Below are 22,518 nucleotides of genomic sequence, written 5' to 3'. Positions count from 1 at the left end.
CCAGAAAAACGTTTCCCTCTCAGAACAACCACCTTTCTTGCAAGGAGACCTTACATCTCCGGAAAAAGTCCTGCAGAATAACGACTGCCGAGGTTTGTGCTCAGCCCAACCCTGTTCACCCAACACACCCAGAACAGCATCTTCATCCACAACACAAACACCATACAAGATCTGCTGACAAAATAAGAATTTTACACAACGATGACGATGATGATGAAATCCTGTACAGGTAGGAAGTCCAACATATGACCCATCGGTGGTTAGACAATAACCTCACCCGAGCTCCCGAAACGACTCTTTGTATCTTTCAATAACGCTAGTAATAAAGACAATATCATCTGATAATTCATAACCGTCACACTGAAATGAATAATACAATGTCTCTAATCTGGACCGAATTAGCTGAGTAAGATTTGACATCCAACATCTCTGAGAGGGAAAAGATGAATCATTGTCTGAACCAGAACACAAACTGTACCTGTTCAGTGTTTTGTGATTCACACACTGAAAGGACAAAATGTCTTCGCAGCTCCTCGTTCAGCAACCTTGTCAGCAGGTTTCAAAACATTGTTCTCACCTGATTAAATAGGCACATTTCAAAGAGAAGGTTTTGAGGCAGCTGTCTCTGTCTCTCACCCGATCAGCATGAGACGGCAAATCAGAAACACCGAGATGGAGATTCAGACACATCGACTTCACTTGGTCCCCTGTGGATCTTATATAAAAAACAGCTCACTGATTAGTTTTTTGCTGTTGTTTTTTTTTACAAAGAATTCACACAATCTTACTTATTTATGATTTTTGTAATAAGGGAGCAACTTATCAGCTAATGAACTGTATGTTCTTTATATTCTTACACTGAGTTTGAGAGGTTTTACATGCAGCTGTCACACAGGAAGAATTTCACTTATTGTGAGTTTTTGATTTAACAATATTCATCATCTTGTCGGAGTGGCACCATAAAATACTATAAAATAAAATAATACCTCACTCACATTAGATAATATTTATCATCTAACTTAATGTTATTGCTACATACACATAAGTGGCTTGAAATTTTAAAAGTAATATGTTTAGTAAGTCTTTAGCTGTTTTGTTTTTCCACTGGTACTGATGTCTAACTGCAGACCGTAAGGACCACACAATGACGGTGCCTCACAATGACTTACTGACATCTCGAAAAAACTTAGATGACAGTGCTTTGCAATTGATTTTACCTTTGGGAGTCATAAAGTATCTTTTAATCAGACTGACTGAATCAAGTGCTTCTGAATTTTACGTCCTCAATTCCATCATTTCTCCTTTTGGTTGCTCCCCCACCTCACGTCTTTTAAGCCAAAAAGTCAAAATATAATTTAATTCATCACAGCAATGCTGACGCAAATACATCAATTGTATTAATATACAAATAACATACATGGAGCCCTTGCAACAAAATGTACCTTGTAATACATTTCATTTATAATGCTCTTTTCACCGATTTATAATGGATGAAAAACGTAAAACATAACAGGCTTAAATAAAGAATCTGAGTCAAAAATGGCAGCGACAAAACAAGGATAAATAAATGAATATTGCATGGCTTCAGTCGGTGCACGGATGAGACGAACTCCTTTGACATCAGCCATTTGCATAAATACAGAGGGTAGATGTCAAAGCTGCCTTTTCCTCTTCAGACTGCTGTGAGGTTTGTTTCTTTCGTGCATTCTTTTTCTCGTTTTGTTGTAATGTCAGAAAAACGTAACACATTGTCAAATAAATTTAGATTTAAATATATATATATATATATATATATTACACAATTCAAGCTCTGACTGTGGTTGTTTTCCTGAATATTTAGACAAACCTTTTGGTCGTCTTCTTAACACATACATTGTGGATTCTTCTTCAGGTAAAAATAGATTTCCTGTGGAATACATCTTCATCTGCATCGTTTCAGGGCAGAAAACGAAGGCAGCGGCGGGCGGAAGATTCTGTGCACGGTAAGTGCAAACCTCACTGCTTGACTTTAAAAGTTAGAACTCTTGGAGAATGTCGAAAACGGAGAGAAAGGTGAGCAAGTACGGTAGTTAGTGAGTGTGACGCTGCGTACACATCCAATACATGACAACATCCATGTGTTAACATGTGAAGCAGCACATTTTAATTAGTGGCAAAAATATTCTCCCTGATTCAAAGGGACTTTATTGTTAAGTGAGGTTTTGTTCATATACAGACTCTCTTTTCAATTGGATATTTTCAAGGAAAATTTTCAAAAAGTAAAACTGACGTGTTGTTGAACATATAAGTAACCAGTTGTAATGTAAACTAGCAATGAAATCACAATCATTTTAATCTGACTCTGTCAGGAAAGCACTAGTTTCACTTATTTTCCCAGCTGTACTTAGAAAACTAAATAACCGTCTTCAACAATGTGACCATGTCAAACTTATTTCTTTTTTTTTTTTGTTTCAAATGAGTCAAATCTTTAAAGTTTATTTTTTTTCCCCCTTTTTAAACTTGAAGCATTAAGTAAAATATATGTTAAACATCTGACTTAAGTATTTCAAGAAATATATTTAAATGAAATATTTACTTAGAATTGAGAACCATTTTAACATTTTAAGTCATTTCTAATTACTTAAAAATACTTAAGTCCTTTCAGAGTAACTTAAGGGTTTCTGATGATTTTAGGTAAGTTATATTTGGAGGGTGAACGTGTAATCCAGAGAATCAGATGCCTACTTTCTATCCTCCATGTGATGTCAGTGGATGATCAATCTACTGCTGTGGCTTCTGGTGGTTGAGTTTGTTGTCCTGACTAAGATTTTCGGGTTTTTCTTCAGTGTTATTGAAAGAAAAACAGCTGCGAGAAAACAAAACGTTAACAGTTAAAAAAACAGAAAATCATGCAAACTTGAGAGTAGTTAAAGAAGAAAGTGAGAAAAAGTGGCCAGTTTATCCTGCAGTTGTCTAATTCTACGGCAGCGTCGCTACAGCGATTACTCAGGGTAACCTAAGCCAAAAAGGAAAGTTTTTGACAAAACATATCAACAACTTGGGCAGTCAGGTTTCTGCCCCAACTTCTGTCAAGACAGAATTTAAAAGAAAAGAGTTTAGAGTCTTAAAGACATCAAGCTACTTAATAGATTGGATTCATCAGGATTTATGGATCATAGAGCTGAATACCATTAGCATAACAGTGAAAATGGACCTGATGCTGTAGCACAGAGCCCTGTGGGACTCCACAAGTCACCCTGGTTCGTGAAGAAGACTGATCATTCACACTGACAAACTGGAAACCGTCAGAGAACTGAGATTTAAACCAGCCCAGTCCAGTTCCCTCAAATATCGACATGTTCAAATCATTCTCAGTGAATATTGCGGCCAACTGTGTCCACCAGGAAATAAAGCTCAGACCAACATGAGAAAGATAGAAAAGGGATTTTATAGATTTCGAAATGTGTTATGCACACAACGATGACCTGATGTCTGTTACATCCTTAATCTGGAAATAAAATAGATCGAAGCAAATTCTTGTTCAATGTCAGTGAAAGTGAATTTGATTCCACTGATTCATTAGTCAGTTAAATTAGCTGACTAATGTGGTTTTGTTTGTGGCTTCATCCTTCAGCTTTGACTCACACTTGGCCAACAAGAAGAAAATTATGTGAAACCATAATCCATCCATCCATCCGTCCGTCTGTCTGCTTACATCCTTATCCCCAGTAGGGTTGGATGCATCAGCAACACTTTTACTGATGCTCCTTCATATAGGTTTTGTAGTATGGATTGTCAAGACTGATTGTAATACATAAAAATAAATAAATCAGATTTATATCTTGTACCAAATTAGCCAACCTCCAATCCTTTACACTCAGCATGATTCCAGTTTTAAACTAGGTTGTGCCTCTTGGCATCAAGTTTCCATTTTCTTCTTTCAGCTTTGTAGGTTTTCTTTATGTAAACTCATATTAGGCCAAGAGGTCATCCCAAACATGCTACTGGGGAGAACATGAGTCTGCAAGGCGACGTTCATCCACCTCTGTTACCACCGCCTCCAGGTCTCCATCCCTCACACAAGATGAAACGTGGAATAAATGATAGGAAAATTAAGGTTTAAACATTCAATAACAGTTCACTTTTGTACAATCAACTGAGTAGAAGTAATACATATCTATGTTCAAATTACATTACAACAAATATATTGAGACAAGGCGAACTCTGTCTGACAATCAAGACACATTTCTTAGTAATAATTGAAAACAAGAGTGTTCTGCTCGTTTACTTTGACGTGACGTGTCGTTTGAAATGAGTAGTAAACCCACACATTCATAGTGATGCCAGTATGAGGCAGTTTTCCATACTATAATGTGGCCCATAGCTGCATCCCCACATGGAAATATTGAGTTTCAATACAGAATATCAGTGTGCTGCAGACACATGTGAGAACACAAGATTAAAACGATTGAGATGAACCGATCAGCTCACTACTCTGAGGCGGGAGGGTCAGGCCAGACGCTCCACTCTTTTTCAGTTATAGCACAAAGTTAAAAATGAAAGCCAGAATAAGAAATCACACTGAAAAACCACAACATTTGAGAGCTCTCACTTTCTACTGAATTCCTGTGTCTGTGGGTGTGCATTTGCAGATACGTATCTGCTGTTTGGGTTGCTGTATAAATGCACGCTGTATCCCTGATGTGGCTTTCAGATAAGCAAAAGAGAGATAACTCTATCCTTACATTTCAAATATTTACATGCTGCAAGCGTCTTTGCATGTAAAGACTAGGAGAATATTTCAAGAAACACCTGCGAAATTTGTCTAATTATTTAAAAACAGCTAATAGCACGGTAGACATGCATTGAAAATATGCATCTTTGTTTATTCAAAGCAAAATTAAATTTTGTGTCTACAGACTTTAGAATATATTATTTTAATATCAACATTTGCTACATCGTGCACATTAATCACAGTATCAATACTATAATTAATACTATATTCAGTCATTACACTTTATGAGATCTAAAACTGAGCTAAAGTTTCATCTTCTTAGATTATCTGAACCTTTGAGCATTTAGGTGATTTGGGTTGTTTCTGTAATTAACTCAATTTAATTAATCACAAAACATAATTTTATCATTTTGACAAAATTTGATTTAAGAATAACCTGGAAACATCACATTTTTTTGGGTAAAACAAACATATTTACCATTCATGACATATTTGTTGTTTCTGGATACGCTCATCGAACTCCCTCAGTTCTGTTCAGTCAAAGCCTTTAATGGCTCCAATTAGAGGGAAATTGTTTGACAGTAGTGGTAAAAAACAAACACACACACATACACACACATGCACACACACCTACAAGTGCACGCACACAGAGAAAACTCCAACTTCCAGCGTTTCTCAAGTTGATGACCTTGGCTAGAACATCGTATTTGTCATCATCAACAGAGGAGAACAATCCTGGGTTTCTTTTTAGTTGCCAAACTTACGTGGAGTCATAACTCTGTTGAACCGTCAGCGCTCCCCGCTCTCAGGAGTAACGATTTCATGGGATTCTTCTGAATTAAAATTGATTCCTATAGAAAAAAAATGACTGGCATCCTCCTGTGAGGGAAGTCACCAAACTGCTGAAGAAGAAAAATGCCCAAAGCTCAAAGTGTTTCTGGACACAGGAACAAAGACATTTACCATAATGGAAGAAACGCCGCCTGTGCTGAAGGAAACAGGCACTAATGTGAAGGAGGTCAGGAGAGGGGATCCGCCACGCCACGGCGCAGACGACGAAGGTGAACAGGTGAAAGCAGAGGCAGAACTGAGGATGACATCGTCCACAGAGATACTTAATGGCTAAATAACATCTTCATGACGCTCGTTCTGATGGACGTTCTTAGTAGCCCTTATGAAACAAAAATATATCGCAGTACATTAGAAGAAAAACACTTAAGTGCAGGACACAATGTATCCTCGCACATGAATTGTAGTATTATATTCTACAATATATTGCAAATACTTGCAAATTCAAATATTTGCAAATATATTTGAGAATTTCTTTTTTTTTAAACAACAATTTTCAAATGGAAAGTTTTTTCACTTAATTTTTCCTCAAATAAAATAAAATAATATTATAAAAATGTTTCTCATTATGCAGCCTAAATAAATCTAATGTGTTTTTTTATTGACAAACTCTCACTTTTAATTTAATAAAATGTATTGTATAATACACACTTTTAGAGCAAATTTGGCAGAAGTATCCAGATCTAAACAAACAAACAAATAAATGTGATCAACATAACAAGCTAAATAACCCAGGACAAATTAAGTCTTTACTCTAGTACAGAGTAAAGCACAATGTATAAAGTTTGAAATTGAAAATGTAAGAGTAGTAAACAGTGTTTTTGGTGCAAAGCTGTTTTTACCCTTCTTTGCTTTGCAGTGTGGAATTAAATATTTTTGTGCAGAACGAAAATGAAATTAAAATGCATAATATATCAAGAGTGGGGATAAACATATTCATCACTCAAAAACGCTGTTTTCGTTCATGGCTGAGAGACGTGCTACCATCCCCCACCTCAAATCAGGCAAGTGGTTTCACCACATACGTCAGGAAGTCAGGTGTGCAACATGTATCTTCACCCAACAATGCAGGAACAAACTTTACCACTTCCTAAGCACAAGTTAGAACCATTTCTCTGTATTCTAGTGGCAAAAACAGGATGGAATTTTTTTTTCTATGTAGAATAAAAACACAGAAAAAATAAATAAATCTGAGTGAAAATTTGTATGATATCAAAACTTAACTTTGGTTTTCAGGCTCTTCCAGCACAAAGACATCAGGTTTATAAACTTCTGGTGTTTTGGAATTTATATTCAATGTACTTGAGAGCAAATACTACAACCTGCCTTTGTCTTTCATCAAACTGAACGTTCCACGTTAATATTCCACACGCTTACATCTAGATACAGATGTACTATTTAGAAGAATTTAGCAAAGCACTTTTTCAAACACAATTTCCAGGATGACCTGTTGCACTTCACAAGTGAGCAAGAAGTAGGATCCACCCCACAACAAACTATCCATAGTCCCATCTTTGGGCAACTTGGTTGTGTTAGCATGTTTTTGTACACTGTGTGAAACATTGGTAAAGAGGCCATAGAGCTCCAGACAGAAAAGCCCCAACTGGTAGAAACAGTGCCACCACAAAATCTAGAAATATACACACTTTTAAAAGAAAACAAATCATTCTGTCATTTCTTCAGCTTTTCAAAGCACAAATGCTACCGAAATCCCCTGGAGAGACTGATTAAACCCACCAAAACAAATAAGTGCTCAACTGAAAACACAATGTTACACAGTTTATTCTTGCACACTCGGTAAATCAAGGTGCTGCAAAGTCAGCAGTGCTGCACATGGATCATTGCATCTTTCTTCTCAAAGGTGAACTAAATAGTAACCACAAATTTGCTTCTAAATCAGACAATTTATTGTGCAGTCTACGAACCTCGCAGCAGTGAAATTATAGAAACCCGTATGAGGGATGGGAACAAGTTGACTTACGATTTGTTGATGACTGGTTCATTCTATTTTAATTAAATTATCGCACACTGGAGGCTGTAATGCGAAATTCAGATTTTTTTTTGTTGTTAAATCCAATTTTTTTTTCATGTGGTCGTTCACATTTCCAAATATACGCAACTTGTATGTGAACTTCAAACTATCTGAAAGTGTCTCATTCCCATTGCAGAACATTCCCAATAATATTGTTCCCATTGCAGAACAATATTATTGTTCGTCCAGGGATTTTTTGTGTTTTGCAGCTGCACAACACGTACCTGGTCATGTTATGTATTTTATCAGTTCTGCAAACAATTCACTTAAAAACGCTTCTGTGTTGTAAATTATATAATTGCACACAAATTGGAAATTTAAATCAAACTTACTTTAAAACTTATTTTAATACAGCCTTATTATGTTTACCTAATTCATATGTCTTTGGAAATGTGTAAAGATATTATAAATGTCTCAAAAATGTAAGCGCCACTATGTTTCTTTGTGGCACAGTTATTTAAAAATCTGTGTTTTTTTTTGTGCTCTATAAAGTAGTTTGTGGATGAACCATGGAAACATGGATGCTCGGATTTGGTGGCCCTCTGATTTTTATTTTTGCCGTATATTTGTTTCTAGTTTTGGTGCAAAATGGATGAGACACAAAAGCATAAACAGCGGAGGCCATCTGTGCTGCGTCACGTTCCACAAGCGGCTTCCAGACAACAACATGGTAGGAAAATGTTTCTGTGACTTGCTCCAGTCAGAAAAGCACATCCATGGCAATTATGCCACCTGACGCTCGGCTTCAATGTTGTTCCAAAAATATGCAAGGTCTTTTGAAATGACAGATTTTGGTTTTGCCTTTCTTTTACCATCCATATTGCCTCTATGTGCACATGACAGTCTAACAAAGCTTTTTTTTGCCATAAAACTCAGACAGCAGTGGATCTGGGTCTCTCTGTAAAGAGGAGGTGGATACAGATCATCTTTCCTGGTCAAATTCCTCTCTGATGCTGCCAAATCCAAGCCTTTATCTTTTGTCACCAAGTGGAGAAAATCCAAAGCAACCTTCAGTCAAGATCGGACTCAACAACGGGTGAGTAAATGCCAACTTAATGTATTTACTACAACTGTTATAAAACAGCAGCATCATTCAGTTACTCAGCAACAATCAAAACACTTAAGATTAATAATTTGATAAAATCTGGATTTGTGGAAATGTTATAAAGTCAAATGAACTTTGTGCAATAACTCATCAGGTTCATATTAATTTTTCATCAACCAACAAGTTTGTTTCTAAAAAGAATTAGAATGAAATGGAATCAAAGAGTTGCTGCTCAGTGGGGAAATCTGGGACTACAAGCAGCAAAGTGACAGAAAAAACAAGCCTGGTAGAAACCAGCCCCTTGTTATACGCTTTGCTTCAAACAGAGAACTGCTTCCTGGAGGCCTGGACTCTTTTCAGGTTTTAATTTTTACCTAATCGCTTGTGTTTGATGCTGAAATCGTCTGCACTGTGAACGACCCCATGACCCTGAGGGTGGATCCACACCAGTACTGTTTAGTCCGCTTTAGTCAAACTGTAGATCATTTGAACTCTGAGTCCGCCCAACATCCTGGGTCTCTGCTCGGTTGAAGCAAACTCTGGTGTGGTTCTATGTGGATGCAAGTGGGCCGGAGACCTCTCCAAAAGCAGGAAGTGAACTATAGTGCAGCACATTCTGGGTAAGTACAACTGGAACAAATGTGTGTCCAGCACCACACACCAGTACTGTTTAGTCCAGGGGGGAAAGTTTTGTGGTCGTTCATCAGAGACAAAAGAGAAATCCTACAACCGCTAAAATCTGATGCCACTCCGGTTCTGTTTACATTTTGTGAAGAAAGAAGCTGCGCTGGTCCTCTTTGGAGGTTTTTGTGTCGTTTCCTTCAGCAGCGTCATCACAGGCGAGGAGGTGAACAGGTTTGGGTCGTCTGATGCACTGCAGTGTGCAAGCAAACCACACCAGCTGAAAATGTAACAAATGCGGCAATTTTTGTCCCCAATTGAACCGAGTCTATCTATAATAAAACATTATGCCTCACTGGTGTGTTTACAATACGCCACTTTTGTGTTTCATGTAAGGTGGCTGTTTTTCAAGTTGGTTCTTGTGGTTGTCGGAAAAGGAAGGACATAACATTTAGAAACGCAATGTAACAACTTCTTTGATGAATGAGAGATTTTCTACTGATGGTTAACACTTAGAATGACAGTAGACCTTTCTATTTGTCCCAGGACACCAGAAGGGATGAATGCACTGTTTGTGAGTGGTCTTTGCCGCTGGCCAGGCTGCGGAGTCGTCTCGGAAAATTTCTCCACTTTCTTAAAGTAAGTCAGTTCCTAAGCAGAACCCTAACAGCATCCCATAATGCAGCTGTGCAACGTAGACGTTGACAGCCCCCAGTAGATATATTTCTGACCTATTAAGCATAAGATAGTTATTATATCACCTTTCGTTGTTGTGAAAACGCTTTATATCCAAGATAAGACATGAAATTTGACTTTGGATCATGGTCAAATGTTACGACCTTTTGACAAGCAAAATCCATTCAATAATTTAGGGAGCTTCACAAGTGGACTGAGGCCACATTTCAAGGGCAGGCCTTTAAAATAAAGTTTTTGGGATGCTGAGGAAATCCTAAGCATTACTTTGTGTTTCAGGCACCTCCACTCTGAACACAGACACAACGACAAAAGCGTTGCTCAGTGGAGGGTGCAGCAGGATATCGTCCAGTACATGGAGCGTCAGGTGAAAATTTATTTTAATTGTGATTTCTTCACAGTCTTACATTTTCTGTATTTATAGAAAAAAAGAAGTATTGTGTGGTCTTCACAAAATAATATGTTTGTTGGTGATGTCCCACGTGGCAGGTTGCTTTAGGTTTTTCAAAACAAATTCATTTTCTCATGTCCATACATCTTTCATTTTGATTTACAGCAACAGTCCTCTCTCTCTCTCTCTTTCTCTCTCTCTCTCTCTCTCTCTCTTTCTTTCTTTTCCTCACAGTTTTGTGTTTCTGTCCATGTTAGGACATTCAATTTAGTAGCTACGTTCATGCTTAACTCAGATATTTTTCCTGACTCGAATCAATACTAGTACATTCCTAAACTTAACCAAAACCTGATTCACATCCTACCTCAAAACTCTGATCTCATAAATCTGCTGGGGAAACCAAATGCAAAACATCGGAGCATCTTTCCTTCATGGACTGCAGAGTTTGAACTCCACACTCAAGAGTTAATTCTTCACCTCTTCTGTGACTTTGGAACGCTGCAATATGTGACAAATTTCATCACAAGCTGATGTGACCCGACATGTTCTGTATTTTTCAGCTTGTCCTGGAGAAACAAAAACTTCTCGCAATGCAACTTCATCTTTCAGAGAACAGCTACTCTAACCTGGTATGTAAGATCATTTCAGCTTATGTAGATAGTAAGACATTTTGTTGTTGTATATTTGAACACTAAAGAGAATGTTTGCATGTTTACATCTGCTCTGTAATTGTAATCAGTGGAAAGTCTAAATAAAAATCTTTAATTCCAAGAAGGGCGAGTTACTGACTGAAGGCCACTAGAGTTGACAAAACCTGAAAAAAATCAATAAAAAAATCAAGATGTCACTGTTAAATCTTATTTTCTGTTTTGTAGAATAAGAAATGATGAAATGATTAGTTTATGTCTGTTTTTATTTAATTTTTTTTTTTTTTGCAGAAAATATGAATTGATGCCAGGCATTTTTTCCCTCTGTTGCTCCTCCAGGTTCAGGTAATCAACGAAGACAGAATCCAACTGGGGGAACTCAAAAATCCAAATCAGACACTCCAACATGACTGGACAGCTAAAGCCTCCACACACCTTCTGCCAGGTAAACTGGTGATAACATTCACGACACACACACACACACACACACACACACACACACACACCCACCCACACACACACACACACACGCACGCACGCACACACACACACGCACGCGCGCACGCACACACGCACACACACACACACACGTTACTAAGCTATGGTTATCATAATATTAGAAATGCATGCTAAATCAAAGAAACTAAAAAGGATACAGATGTGATTTTGACATTGAACTTTAGATGGTGTAAACGGAACTGAAATTAAAGATCTGATGTTGTGCTGAAGGTAGATGGCAGGTGAAAGTTTAGGGGAAAAGGAGACGAGCAGGAGGCAGAAATGACTAATGCCTTACTTGGAAACAGATTATTGGACAACCAAGAAAAGGTTGTGCAGGCAAAGCTCTTAGGAGGACCGTTGAGCAACCTGGGTCAGCAGAACAGACATCAGGACAAAACAAAAGGGGACCTTCCAACCCATCTCCATTTATTCCTCACTAAGTGAGGCGATTCTAATTTTAAAACAAAATCAGGTAAATGTGTTTGAGAACAAACTACAGAACCAAAACTGTTTTGGAGCTCAACATCTTCACCGGTCAGGTTAGATTCAGCACCTTCATTTTAGGCTCTGATGATTGGGATTTTAAAGAAAATGTTTTATGTTTTGAGATTTGCTCTTGCTTTGGAGCAAACATAATTAAATACTCCATCCTTAAAGGAAATGACCAAGTCGTGATTCCTCCCTATGAAGTTTTTACTTCATAGGGAGTTCATATAAAATCACTTACTCAGAAGTCATTTGAATTGTGTTTATGACAAAGAGAGCAACCAGTTGCATTCCTTATCTGCATTACCTGTGGAGGTATTTTGGCTCATTTCACCATCATTTGTTTTGTCCTTTTGTCGCTTTTACTGCTCTGTGTTATTGTGAAGCTTTACCGTAGAATCTGCTCAGCTGGCAGAGTTTCAAATTCACATAGCTCTATCCAGTCCCATTACAGCCTGTAATGTTGCTGGTACACATACAGTTATATATAATGAAAAGAGAAAATATAAACAATTTACCTCATGTTATTTTATTTTTTGTAAGTCATGTGATGCAGCATTTTCCTTATCATCACCCCCAGCTCACAGTATAACTGCAATGTCATTAATTTATCAACCAATCTAAATGCAGCCTGATCAACTTTGGAGTTATTCTGTTCCCTACGTGGAATGAGTCCATTTTTAAAATTTCTGTTTGGGAAATGAACAGTAAGCTGCTGAAATATGTCCACACTTCAACTTTCATTCGATATGAATAAAATTATTCACATCAATGCATCAGGTTTCACAGTTCGTCACTCGGTGTGTTCAGGTGTCACTCGGAGTTTCTAGAGCTCGTTAGAGCACCACCATGTCGATGGCGTCGCTCCTGACCGCCTTGTAGATCCTCAGGGGTTTTTCACCGTGACCAGTTGATCTCCAACACCACGACTCCCAGCAGCATCGCAGCTGCAGAAAAACCTTTATTTATAACACACAACTTTAACTTGGTTTCATTTTATAGAAAACATTTGGAGGATTTTCCCTCTAACAAGAAGTAAAGCATTAGATTTTGAGTTCTGGGTTGATTTCTTAAAATCTTTAGTACAGTTTTAAAGAGTTTTGATCTACGACACTAACAAAAAATTATTATGAGAATAAAGTCACTGAGAAGTTGAAATAATAAAGAATAAAGTAGTATTACAAAAAAAAAAGTCATAACATTATAACTTTTTTCTGGTAGTATGGCTTATTTTTTCTTAGTAGGCCCAAATACTCTGTATTGATCACACTTTTACTCTAATTTAAAAATTAATCTGAATAAATTTGTTAAATCAGAATATAATCATTCAAATATGTTCATTACATTTTATGCACAAAAATCAGCCTTGAGCTGTTTTAGAGTCTCATTCACTTTAAATCCGATAAGCTCCTTGTGCCACGCCCCCAACTCAAACACTCGCATACAGCAGTAAAACTAGCTAACCTTAGTGTTACAACTCGGTTTGACTTGGGCCAAAAATGCAACATTTATTACATTTCAGCCGTTCATTTTCACGCTGCACTGTTGTCAAACAAAGTAAAGATCAGGCGAGTAATTCAAGTGTAGAATATTGCTTACAAAATGAATATATTATGTATAAATACGAATGCAACAGTTCAGTCAAATATAAATCTATTGTTAATCTCTTCATGCTAAATAAGTTTTAAACAAAAACTACAGTGAGTTCATTGATGATGTCATAGATGACATCAATACATCACAATAGATCAAAGATGTTCTGAGCCTTTAAACGTTGGAATCTCAAGACATTGAACATTCGCGATCCAGAACTCTCATTCATTCCTGACTTCGTATTTCTTAGCAATGATTAATTTCTCTCATGCGCTGGTACGTTTGCTCTGCCACTCGGCTGGGGACTCGGCTATATCGTAACATCGGGCATGAAAAGGTATTTGATTATTTTACTGAAACGGATTCACCTTTGAATGGCAGTACCGTGGATACTGAAGAAACCGACCCGGCGGGGAAGGTTTCTTCTGCCACTGAGTTCGTGGAGGTCCCCAACGACCAGGCTGCCCCGGCTGGGGTAGCCCTCTCATCCTCAGAGAGCTCTACCCCGGCTGGGGTAGTTCTCTCTGAGGATGAGGGAAAAGTCGTTGGGGATAGTGCAAGTATCGCTCCGAAAGGATCAACGGACCCGGAGGGGGACGTTGATCCTTTGGAGCAAAGGGTTTGGCCAGAAACCAACAGATGTCTGGTTTTCCACACTACAACAGCAAGAGAACATTTCTAACAACTACTGCAAGTTCTCCAATTATTTAAGGAACAGCTGGGTGAACGCAGCATTGCAGTCTGTCCTGAACCTGAGCGAGACAAAGCGATGTCTCGCTCAGGAGAAGGTGTTCCTGGAGGCATCACCCATTCCATCCTGCTCTGGATTGATTCTGTCAACTGTTCGAAACCCTGGCAAACATGTCTCTCCTGCAGAGATCGCTCCAGTCCTGGAGGAGCTGAAAGAGAGGGAATTGGGAAAGGGAGGGGAATTGGATATTCGATCTTTGTTAAATCTGGTGTTAGTCTGGCTTGACTCGTTCGGTGGACGGACCGACACGGAGTTGTACAGTGAGGGCAGCTGCTCCACATGCCGGGCTGATTGTTTAGAGCTTTTAAGTAACGGCCCCCTAATTGAACTACCAACACCTCGTTCAGAGAAAAAAACACTTTCACTTTTTTTTGACTTTGGGGGCTTTGTCCTGGCTGTGGAGCAGGGCTGACTTATAAGCACTGCCTGACCAACAACAATGTGTTGGTCTTCCACCTGCCGCAGTCGGCCAGACTAACACAGTTTCAGAAAATTAAACCAACCAGACATTGACAGTCCCAGGAGAGCATGGACCAGAGGTATATCATTTGTCCTCGGTCATCTGCAGTGGGTCTGACCAGACCAAGTTTTATACTTGCATACCACATGGACCTCAAGTAGTAAAAGCAATGGACGATCATGTCTTCACTGCAGCGGCTGTCTGCAGTGAAGACATGAAGAGGACAGGATTTCTTTACATATATGAGAAAGAAAGGAGGAAAAGCAGCACAAAGTAAGATGGATCTGAAATGAACAAATCTTACTTTGTGCTGCTCTTCCTCCTTTCTTTCTCAGGTGTTGGTAGTTCAATTAGGGGGCCATTACAGCCCCTCCTCTCAATAGCGTTAAAGCTGAGAGGAGCTAGAAATTTCTAAATTAGGTGCTAAAAATTTTCTGGGATGGATGGGTAAAAAGATTAGACAGGTTTCCTGTTTGCAGGTTTCTCTCCGGGCGCTCCGGCTTCCTGCCACAGTCTAAAATCATGACTGTTTGGGTAATTGGCCTCTAAATTCTCCTTAGATGTGAATAAAACATTAATTTTGTGAACAAAACGGTTGCACAGCGGCTCAGTTGGGACAACTGTTGCCTTGCAGCAACAAAGTCCTGGGTTTGAATCTCCTCTCTCATAATTCTCTTCCCAAGAGCCTTTACTTCAGAATTAAGTCTCAGAAATAATTAAATGTATTTCTGACATGTAAATACAAAATGTCAGTCATACATTTTGTAATTAAATTTCAAAAATGACATATCAAAAAGAAATTTGCAGGTTTCTCTCCGGGCGCTCCGGCTTCCTGCCACAGTCTAAAATAATGGCGATTTATATATAAAAAGATTAGACAGGTTTCCTGTCTAATCTTTAATCTTTAGAGAGGAATATATATATATATATATATATATATATATATATATATATATATATATATATATATATATATATATATATATATATATATATATATATATATATATTAATGTATAATATATATATTAATATATAAATATATAGATATGTAAATTTTTCTATATATATATATATATATATATATATATATATATATATATATATATATATATATATATATATATAGAAAAATTTACATATCTATATATATATTAATATATATATTATACATTAATATATATATATATATATATATATATATATATATATTAATGTATAATATATATATATATATAAATATGTACATTTATATATATATATATATATATATATATATATATATATATATATATATATATATATATATATATATATATATATGTCCAGGTGTGATAAGAGAGAGCGTTGTCTTTGTTTTGCTACTCATCACAGAGAGCTGTGTGCTTTTAAAACCATTGACGTTTGGTGAAGAAAAAAAATCAACATTTTACAAGAAAAAAAATATATTATAAGCTGTCATAGTCATTATGCTATCAGCTGTTTACAAATGACCCCTGAGCAAATTTGCTTGCACTTGTGTGTGATGGTGTCTCTTGGCTGAAAAGCTGCAAGATGCGTCTGGCTGCTGCGCTCACCAACAAAGGTTTTGCCACAAAGTATTAAACGATGTTTCACTGGGACTCAAATACTGATTTGATTCCATAAAATGCAAATAATTTTTTTCTCATTTTATGTAATGTTCAGTTTTCCTTTTGTGTCACTGTTAAAATAAAGTTAGTGTAAAATTATGAGGTGTTAAATTATTATTTTTTTTGTATAAAAAATTTTTAAGTACGTAGAGGATCAAATACATATTTCCTCCACTTCATATGAATATAAAGTGGATAAAATTCTTAGCTGCTTATGATTCACACTTCAGATGCTGGACACATTGCGTTGTTGTGGACTAACTTGTCACCAAAGTTTAACAAATTGTTTGATTTGTCCTTGTATTTCTTTACTCGCTTGTTGACCTGTGATTGCTATTTTGCAGATTTGTTTCCAGGTATTGAATGCTACAAATACAACAACATCAGGCCTCCATACACTTATGCTTACCTGATAAGATGGGTGAGTACATTCCAGTTTACACCAGATTTGCAAATAGATTTTTCTTTTAAATGACGTCAAGGTTCAGAACAATGCATGCAGTATAAGTCAGTTGTTGGCTTAGTATGAGTGTGAGGGCACTTGATACTTTCTTGCAATAAGTTGCCCTTATCTGTGACCTTTATTTTGTAGTCTATCTTGGAGTCTCCAGACAAACAGAGGACTCTAAATGAGATTTACAACTGGTTCACCACCATGTTCTTCTACTTCAGACACAACACAGCAACATGGAAGGTTTCAACGAATTCTTTCTGCACACGTTTCATCTCTCTCACAGAATCCCCTGTAGCAAAAAACAAAACCTTTTCCTTGCTCGTCTTCCCAGAATGCCATACGCCACAATCTCAGCCTTCACAAGTGCTTTGTGCGAGTGGAAGGAGAAAAGGGAGCTGTGTGGACAGTGGATGAAACGGAGTACCAGAGAAGGAAGGGGCAAAAGTATCACCGGTAAAAATAGTTGAGGATTTTTTGCAGTTTGCTGGAACACATTGCAGACTCATGTAGAATCCGTCCCACCTCTTTCACGCTTTGTGTTTTCAGAGACTGCCCAGTGAAGTGGCTGACTTCTTACTCCCATTTCTGTTCAGAGGAGCCGACAGCAGCAGACAGCAGCACAGTGTCTCTCCTGTTGTCTCGATGTTGAAGTCTTGTCCAAACTATACAGTTTTGGATTCAAAGTCATTTCTTTTATACGCATCTTATTTGATTTTCTTATTGTTTGTTGGCCTCTCCATATATGTTATGCTTTAATATATCTAATTAATGGTTGGTGGTTGTATTAACTAAGATCACTTATTACACAAACTGAATCCGAATTGTCCTTTTTTACAATATTTTTATATTGACCTGAATTACAAAGAACCTCGACTTTACAAAAAATTTAATGGGCCACAATCACATTCAGTCACATTCATCCAAAGATTATAATTGAAGCTGATTGTGTTAAATGGTGACTCCAGTATATCCAGTACGCTGGATATACTGGATATACTGGAGTGGAAAAAACTGCTTCAAAGCTGTTTTTTTAAATCTGTTATTGAAAAATAACATATTTTTTTACATGTTTGTTTAAACTGCCACTGTGGTTATAGATATTCTGTGAAAAAAATTCAAGATCCTCTTAAAAAAAATCAACCAATCAGAACCAGGAGGATCTGCTGTCGTCGGTGGCCATGGTAACCTACTGCAGAGAGTAGGGCTGCACTTTACTGTCAGTGAATGATATCACAATATATATCTTTAAATATATTGATATCAACATCGCAGGTTATAGCCCACATTCTCTGCTTTTCTTTTCATTTTATTCTTTTGATTGGATTTGCCCAAATATGTAACTTCACCAACTTCACCGCATCAATGGGAAGATGAAGGAGGCCGGGTATGGCAAAGTCCTGGATGAGAACTTCCTGGTCTCGGTCAGGGCGTTGCAAATGGGTCCTGGGTGGATCTTCCATCATGACAGCAACCCAAAACACCCAGCCAAGGAAACAAAGTGGTGGCTCCAAAGGAAGCATACCAACATCCTGGAACGGCCTCACCAGCTGAAGCACGCCTAAAACCCTCAAAGATTTGGATTTGAGCTGCAGACAGGAGTGACTCTGCGCTCACCTTATGAAAAGCTGCAAGACGCGTCTGGCTGGTGCGCTGGCCAACAAAGATTTTGCCACAAAGTATTAAACGATGTTTCACTGGGACTCAAATACTGATTTTGTTCCATAAAATGCAAAAAAAAAAAAAAATTCTCATTTTATGTCATTTTCACAGTTTTCCTTTTGTGTCACTGTTAAAATAAAGTTAGCATAAAATTATGAGGTGTTAAATTAATTTTTTTTGTATAAAAAAATTTAAAGTCAGTAGAGGATCAAATACATATTTCCTCCACTTCATATGAATATAAAGTGGATAAAATTCTTAACTGTAAAATGTTCATTAATTTTCTATTCATGACTATTTAACAGGATTTCCTGTTTTAATTATATAATTTAGACTTACTGTAGTGAAGTTGTTCAGTTTTACAATATGTAAACTCTTGCTTCATGAATGTTAGATGATCTTTTACAGGCATTTAAAAATATTTTTGCACGGTAAACTTCATTAAAAGTTTAGTTATATGTGACACTGATGCACTTTAGGAAGTTTCAACAGTTTTAAGTTGAAAGGAATAATTTATAATGAATAAAAGTTCATTGTAACTTATGCATTTTAAATGCATATTTCAAAGGCTTGCCAAATATTTTCAATTGCACCAAACATTCACTAGATGGCAGCATATTTGCTTCTGTCAGTTTGATTCAAAGACCTGAACCGGTCAGGTTCGATTCAGCACCTTCATTTTAGGCTCTGATGATTGGGATTTTAAAAGAAATGTTTCATGTTTTGAGATAGGCTCTTGCTTTGGAGCAAACATAACTAAATAATCCGTCCTTAAAGGAAATGACCAAGTCGTGATTCCTCTGATGTCCAGAAAGAAACTAGTTCATGTAAAATCACTTACTCAGAAGTCATTTGAATTGTGTTTATGACAAAGAGAGCAACCAGTTGCATTCCTTATTTGCATTACCTGTGGAGGTATTTTGGCTCATTTTCACCGTCATCATGTTAATTTTTCTATATATATATATATTTATGTCCAGGTGTGATAAGAGAGAGCGTTGTCTTTGTTTTGCTACTCATCACAGAGAGCTGTGTGCTTTTAAAACCATTGACATTTGGTGAAGAAAAAAAATTGACATTTTACAAGAAAAAAAATATATTATAAGCTGTCATAGTCATTATGCTATCAGCTGTTTACAAATGACCCCTGAGCAAATTTGCTTGCACTTGTGTGTGATGGTGTCTCTTGGCTGAAAAGCTGCAAGACGCGTCTGGCTGCTGCGCTCACCAACAAAGGTTTTGCCACAAAGTATTAAACGATGTTTCACTGGGACTCAAATACTGATTTGATTCCATAAAATGCAAATAATTTTTTTCTCATTTTATGTAATGTTCAGTTTTTCTTTTGTGTCACTGTTAAAATAAAGTTTGTGTAAAATTATGAGGTGTTAAATTAATTTTTTTTTGTATAAAAAATTTAAAGTACGTAGAGGATCAAATACATATTTCCTCCACTTCATATGAATATAAAGTGGATAAAATTCTTAACTGTAAAATGTTAATTAATTTTCTATTAATGACTATTTAACAGGATTTCCTGTTTTAATTATATAATTTAGACTTACTGTAGTGAAGTTGTTCAGTTTTACAATATGTAAACTCTTGCTTCATGAATGTTAGATGATCTTTTACAGGCATTTAGACTTAGAGTTAGACGTAGACTTGTACTTTATTGATCCCTTGGGAAGACTCCCTCAAGAAATTGAAGTTACCAGCAGCTTACAGGCAGAAAAGTGGCATACAGTGCGCAAATACAAAAGAATACAAGAAATACAAATTAAATACAAAGGTACACACTAACTGTGATTAGCCAAAACTCTAAATTAAGCAATTAAAATTTAAAAATATTTTTGCACGGTAAACTTCAGTAAAAGTTTAGTTATATGTGACACTGATGCACTGAAGGAAGTTTCAACAGTTTTAAGGTGAAAGGAATAATTTATAATGAATAAAAATGCTTATTTCAAAGGCTTGCCATATATTTTCAATTGCACCAAACTTTCACTAGATGGCAGCATATTTGCTTCTGTCCAGTCTGTTTTAAAGACCTGAACACAGAAGGGATGTTCTTTTGGCTGAAGTCTTTCTGCTTATGTGTGTGCATGCATTAAAAACGAGAATGTTTTACTGGACTTCATTCAATAGTGAATTGACAGGAAAGAGTAATGAGACCACATGCAGCAATGGTCATCAGGCTGGGAATCAAACCTGTGTCAGTCACATCAAGGACTAAGGCCTATATGCAAGGGTTGTGCTTAACCCTTGCACCACCACAGCACATTTGAGTGCATGCCTGGTAAACAAGCATGCACTTGCGAAGCATGGTTTGTTTGTCCTGTCTGTCTCTGTGTTGCTCTGCGATGGACTGGCGGCCTGTCCAGATGACCTGTGCAGGTGACCTGTCCAGGTGACCCTGCCTGAGCACCCCTGGTGACCCCACGAGGGATAGAAAGACGCCATCTATATCTCACTCCCCACCAGCCAAAAAAAAAAAACAGCGACGGAAGCAGAACCTTCCCTTGCTGATGCTCTCAGGTCTTAAGGAAACAGAAATCAACTGGCTTCTTCTTCAGATCTTTCCAAAGACGAGGAGCCAGTACTGGGAGCCAGTTATGGAAGACGAGGTCAACTTGGTCCATTGCACTGGAAGAACAGGAGGTAAAAGAAGACCTCAAGTAATCAGAAGACATCACCAGAATGCAGTTTGGAGAGCAAATAAAGACTCTCCATTATGCAAGAATCAAAAACAACAGCTGTTCAGTGTAAGGCTTGTTGTTGGAGCAGTTATTTCTTCAGTAGTAACTAGAGAAAGAAACACAACCAGAGTAATTAGGAGAGGACTTGACACAATAAATAAACGTAACTAGAATCCCTAAGGGGCTGGAGTGAAAACAGAAGCAAGTCAGAATCAAAAGCAGAAAGAAACTGGAGCACAAATAATAACAAAACCCAAAACAAACTCAAACAACCAAAGATATAACCATAACCCTGGACATGTGTACCAAAGTTTTGTCACAGTTAGACTTCTCACTAATAAATAGTTTGAAGTTTTACTGCCAGAGGGACAAAGTCTTAAACGCTGCCCCTGCCAATGTATTTTTGTTACAAATAAAATACTTAAGCTTTGCATTTAAAGTTCTAGCTGCTCTCTTTAAAGATGCAAAGTGAACTTATTTGGATAAATTCACTTAAAGCCGTTAGCTTAAAGCAACCCCCTCCACCAACAACAGCCTACACTACATCCTTCTCACAGGGAAAAAAATGTCTCTCCTCAATCACACAGCAAGCAAATCTTTAACTATGATCTCATACGTGACCTCAGCTAATCACAAAATAATCAAAAAGATGAGGTTCTCCTGTTATGGTCACGCTTTCACACTGGAATGTTGTGAGAGGACGACTTAGTCCACATCGGTGGAGTAAAGCTTTTACGCTTCCTGCATGATGCTGGTGTGAGAACCAGTGAGTGAGGATGGTGTTGTAGGGGATCAGAGCTGCTTTGGGTTTCCAGTTCTGTCTCTTTGATCCATATCCCCAGGCCTGCCTGCCTGCCTCTCTAACTCAGGCCTCTGCTTGTGATTCCTGCTACTGTCGGCATGAGATAAGGAGGTGGAAGGGGGCTGAGCGTGCGAGGGGGGAGCCCCTCTCTCCAACCCAAGCCCCCATCCACCCACACGATGCAGCTTCACAAAACACACTTATGTATTTAATAATAATAATTGTTTTTTTGTGTGTGTGTTTTTTTTTTTTAAAGAAATGTTCTGAATTATATGCAGGAAATTCAAGGAAATGGAGTCCTGAACGTTGGAAAATAAAGACATCTGAAGGATGGGCAGATGACTCGGTGCCTCCTTTTGTCAAGGAGAAAAGGGTCTGCTTTCATTCTCAGCTGCTGTCAAATGTTGCAGAAATAAGCTCTTTGACTGGGCAGCTTGTCAACTGGCATGGTACAGTTTCAACAAATCCAAAAGGATCAGCAAATATTTAGGTT

At 37.4% G+C, this 22,518-nt stretch overlaps 1 protein-coding gene across 1 annotated transcript; it reads left to right on the top strand.

The window, feature by feature from the left end:
• Positions 1-1,670: 1,670 nt before the first annotated feature.
• Positions 1,671-18,665, top strand: LOC129371604 (forkhead box protein P3-like). Its single transcript, XM_055048289.1, has 12 exons — positions 1,671-1,687; positions 1,940-1,982; positions 8,172-8,265; positions 8,472-8,631; positions 9,808-9,900; positions 10,234-10,321; positions 10,906-10,974; positions 11,332-11,437; positions 16,759-16,835; positions 17,007-17,108; positions 17,200-17,321; positions 17,415-18,665. The coding sequence occupies exons 3-12, from the start codon at positions 8,184-8,186 to the stop codon at positions 17,515-17,517; spliced, it is 1,002 nt and encodes a 333-aa protein (XP_054904264.1). The 5' UTR covers positions 1,671-1,687; positions 1,940-1,982; positions 8,172-8,183; the 3' UTR covers positions 17,518-18,665.
• Positions 18,666-22,518: the final 3,853 nt, after the last annotated feature.

The sequence above is a fragment of the Poeciliopsis prolifica genome, unplaced genomic scaffold (assembly GCF_027474105.1).
Source record: "Poeciliopsis prolifica strain line A6 unplaced genomic scaffold, Auburn_PproV2 SCAFFOLD027, whole genome shotgun sequence".
NCBI classification, from domain to species: domain Eukaryota; kingdom Metazoa; phylum Chordata; class Actinopteri; order Cyprinodontiformes; family Poeciliidae; genus Poeciliopsis; species Poeciliopsis prolifica.
Note: the sequence above shows the minus strand (reverse complement) of the source record. Positions and strands in the feature narration are given on the sequence as shown.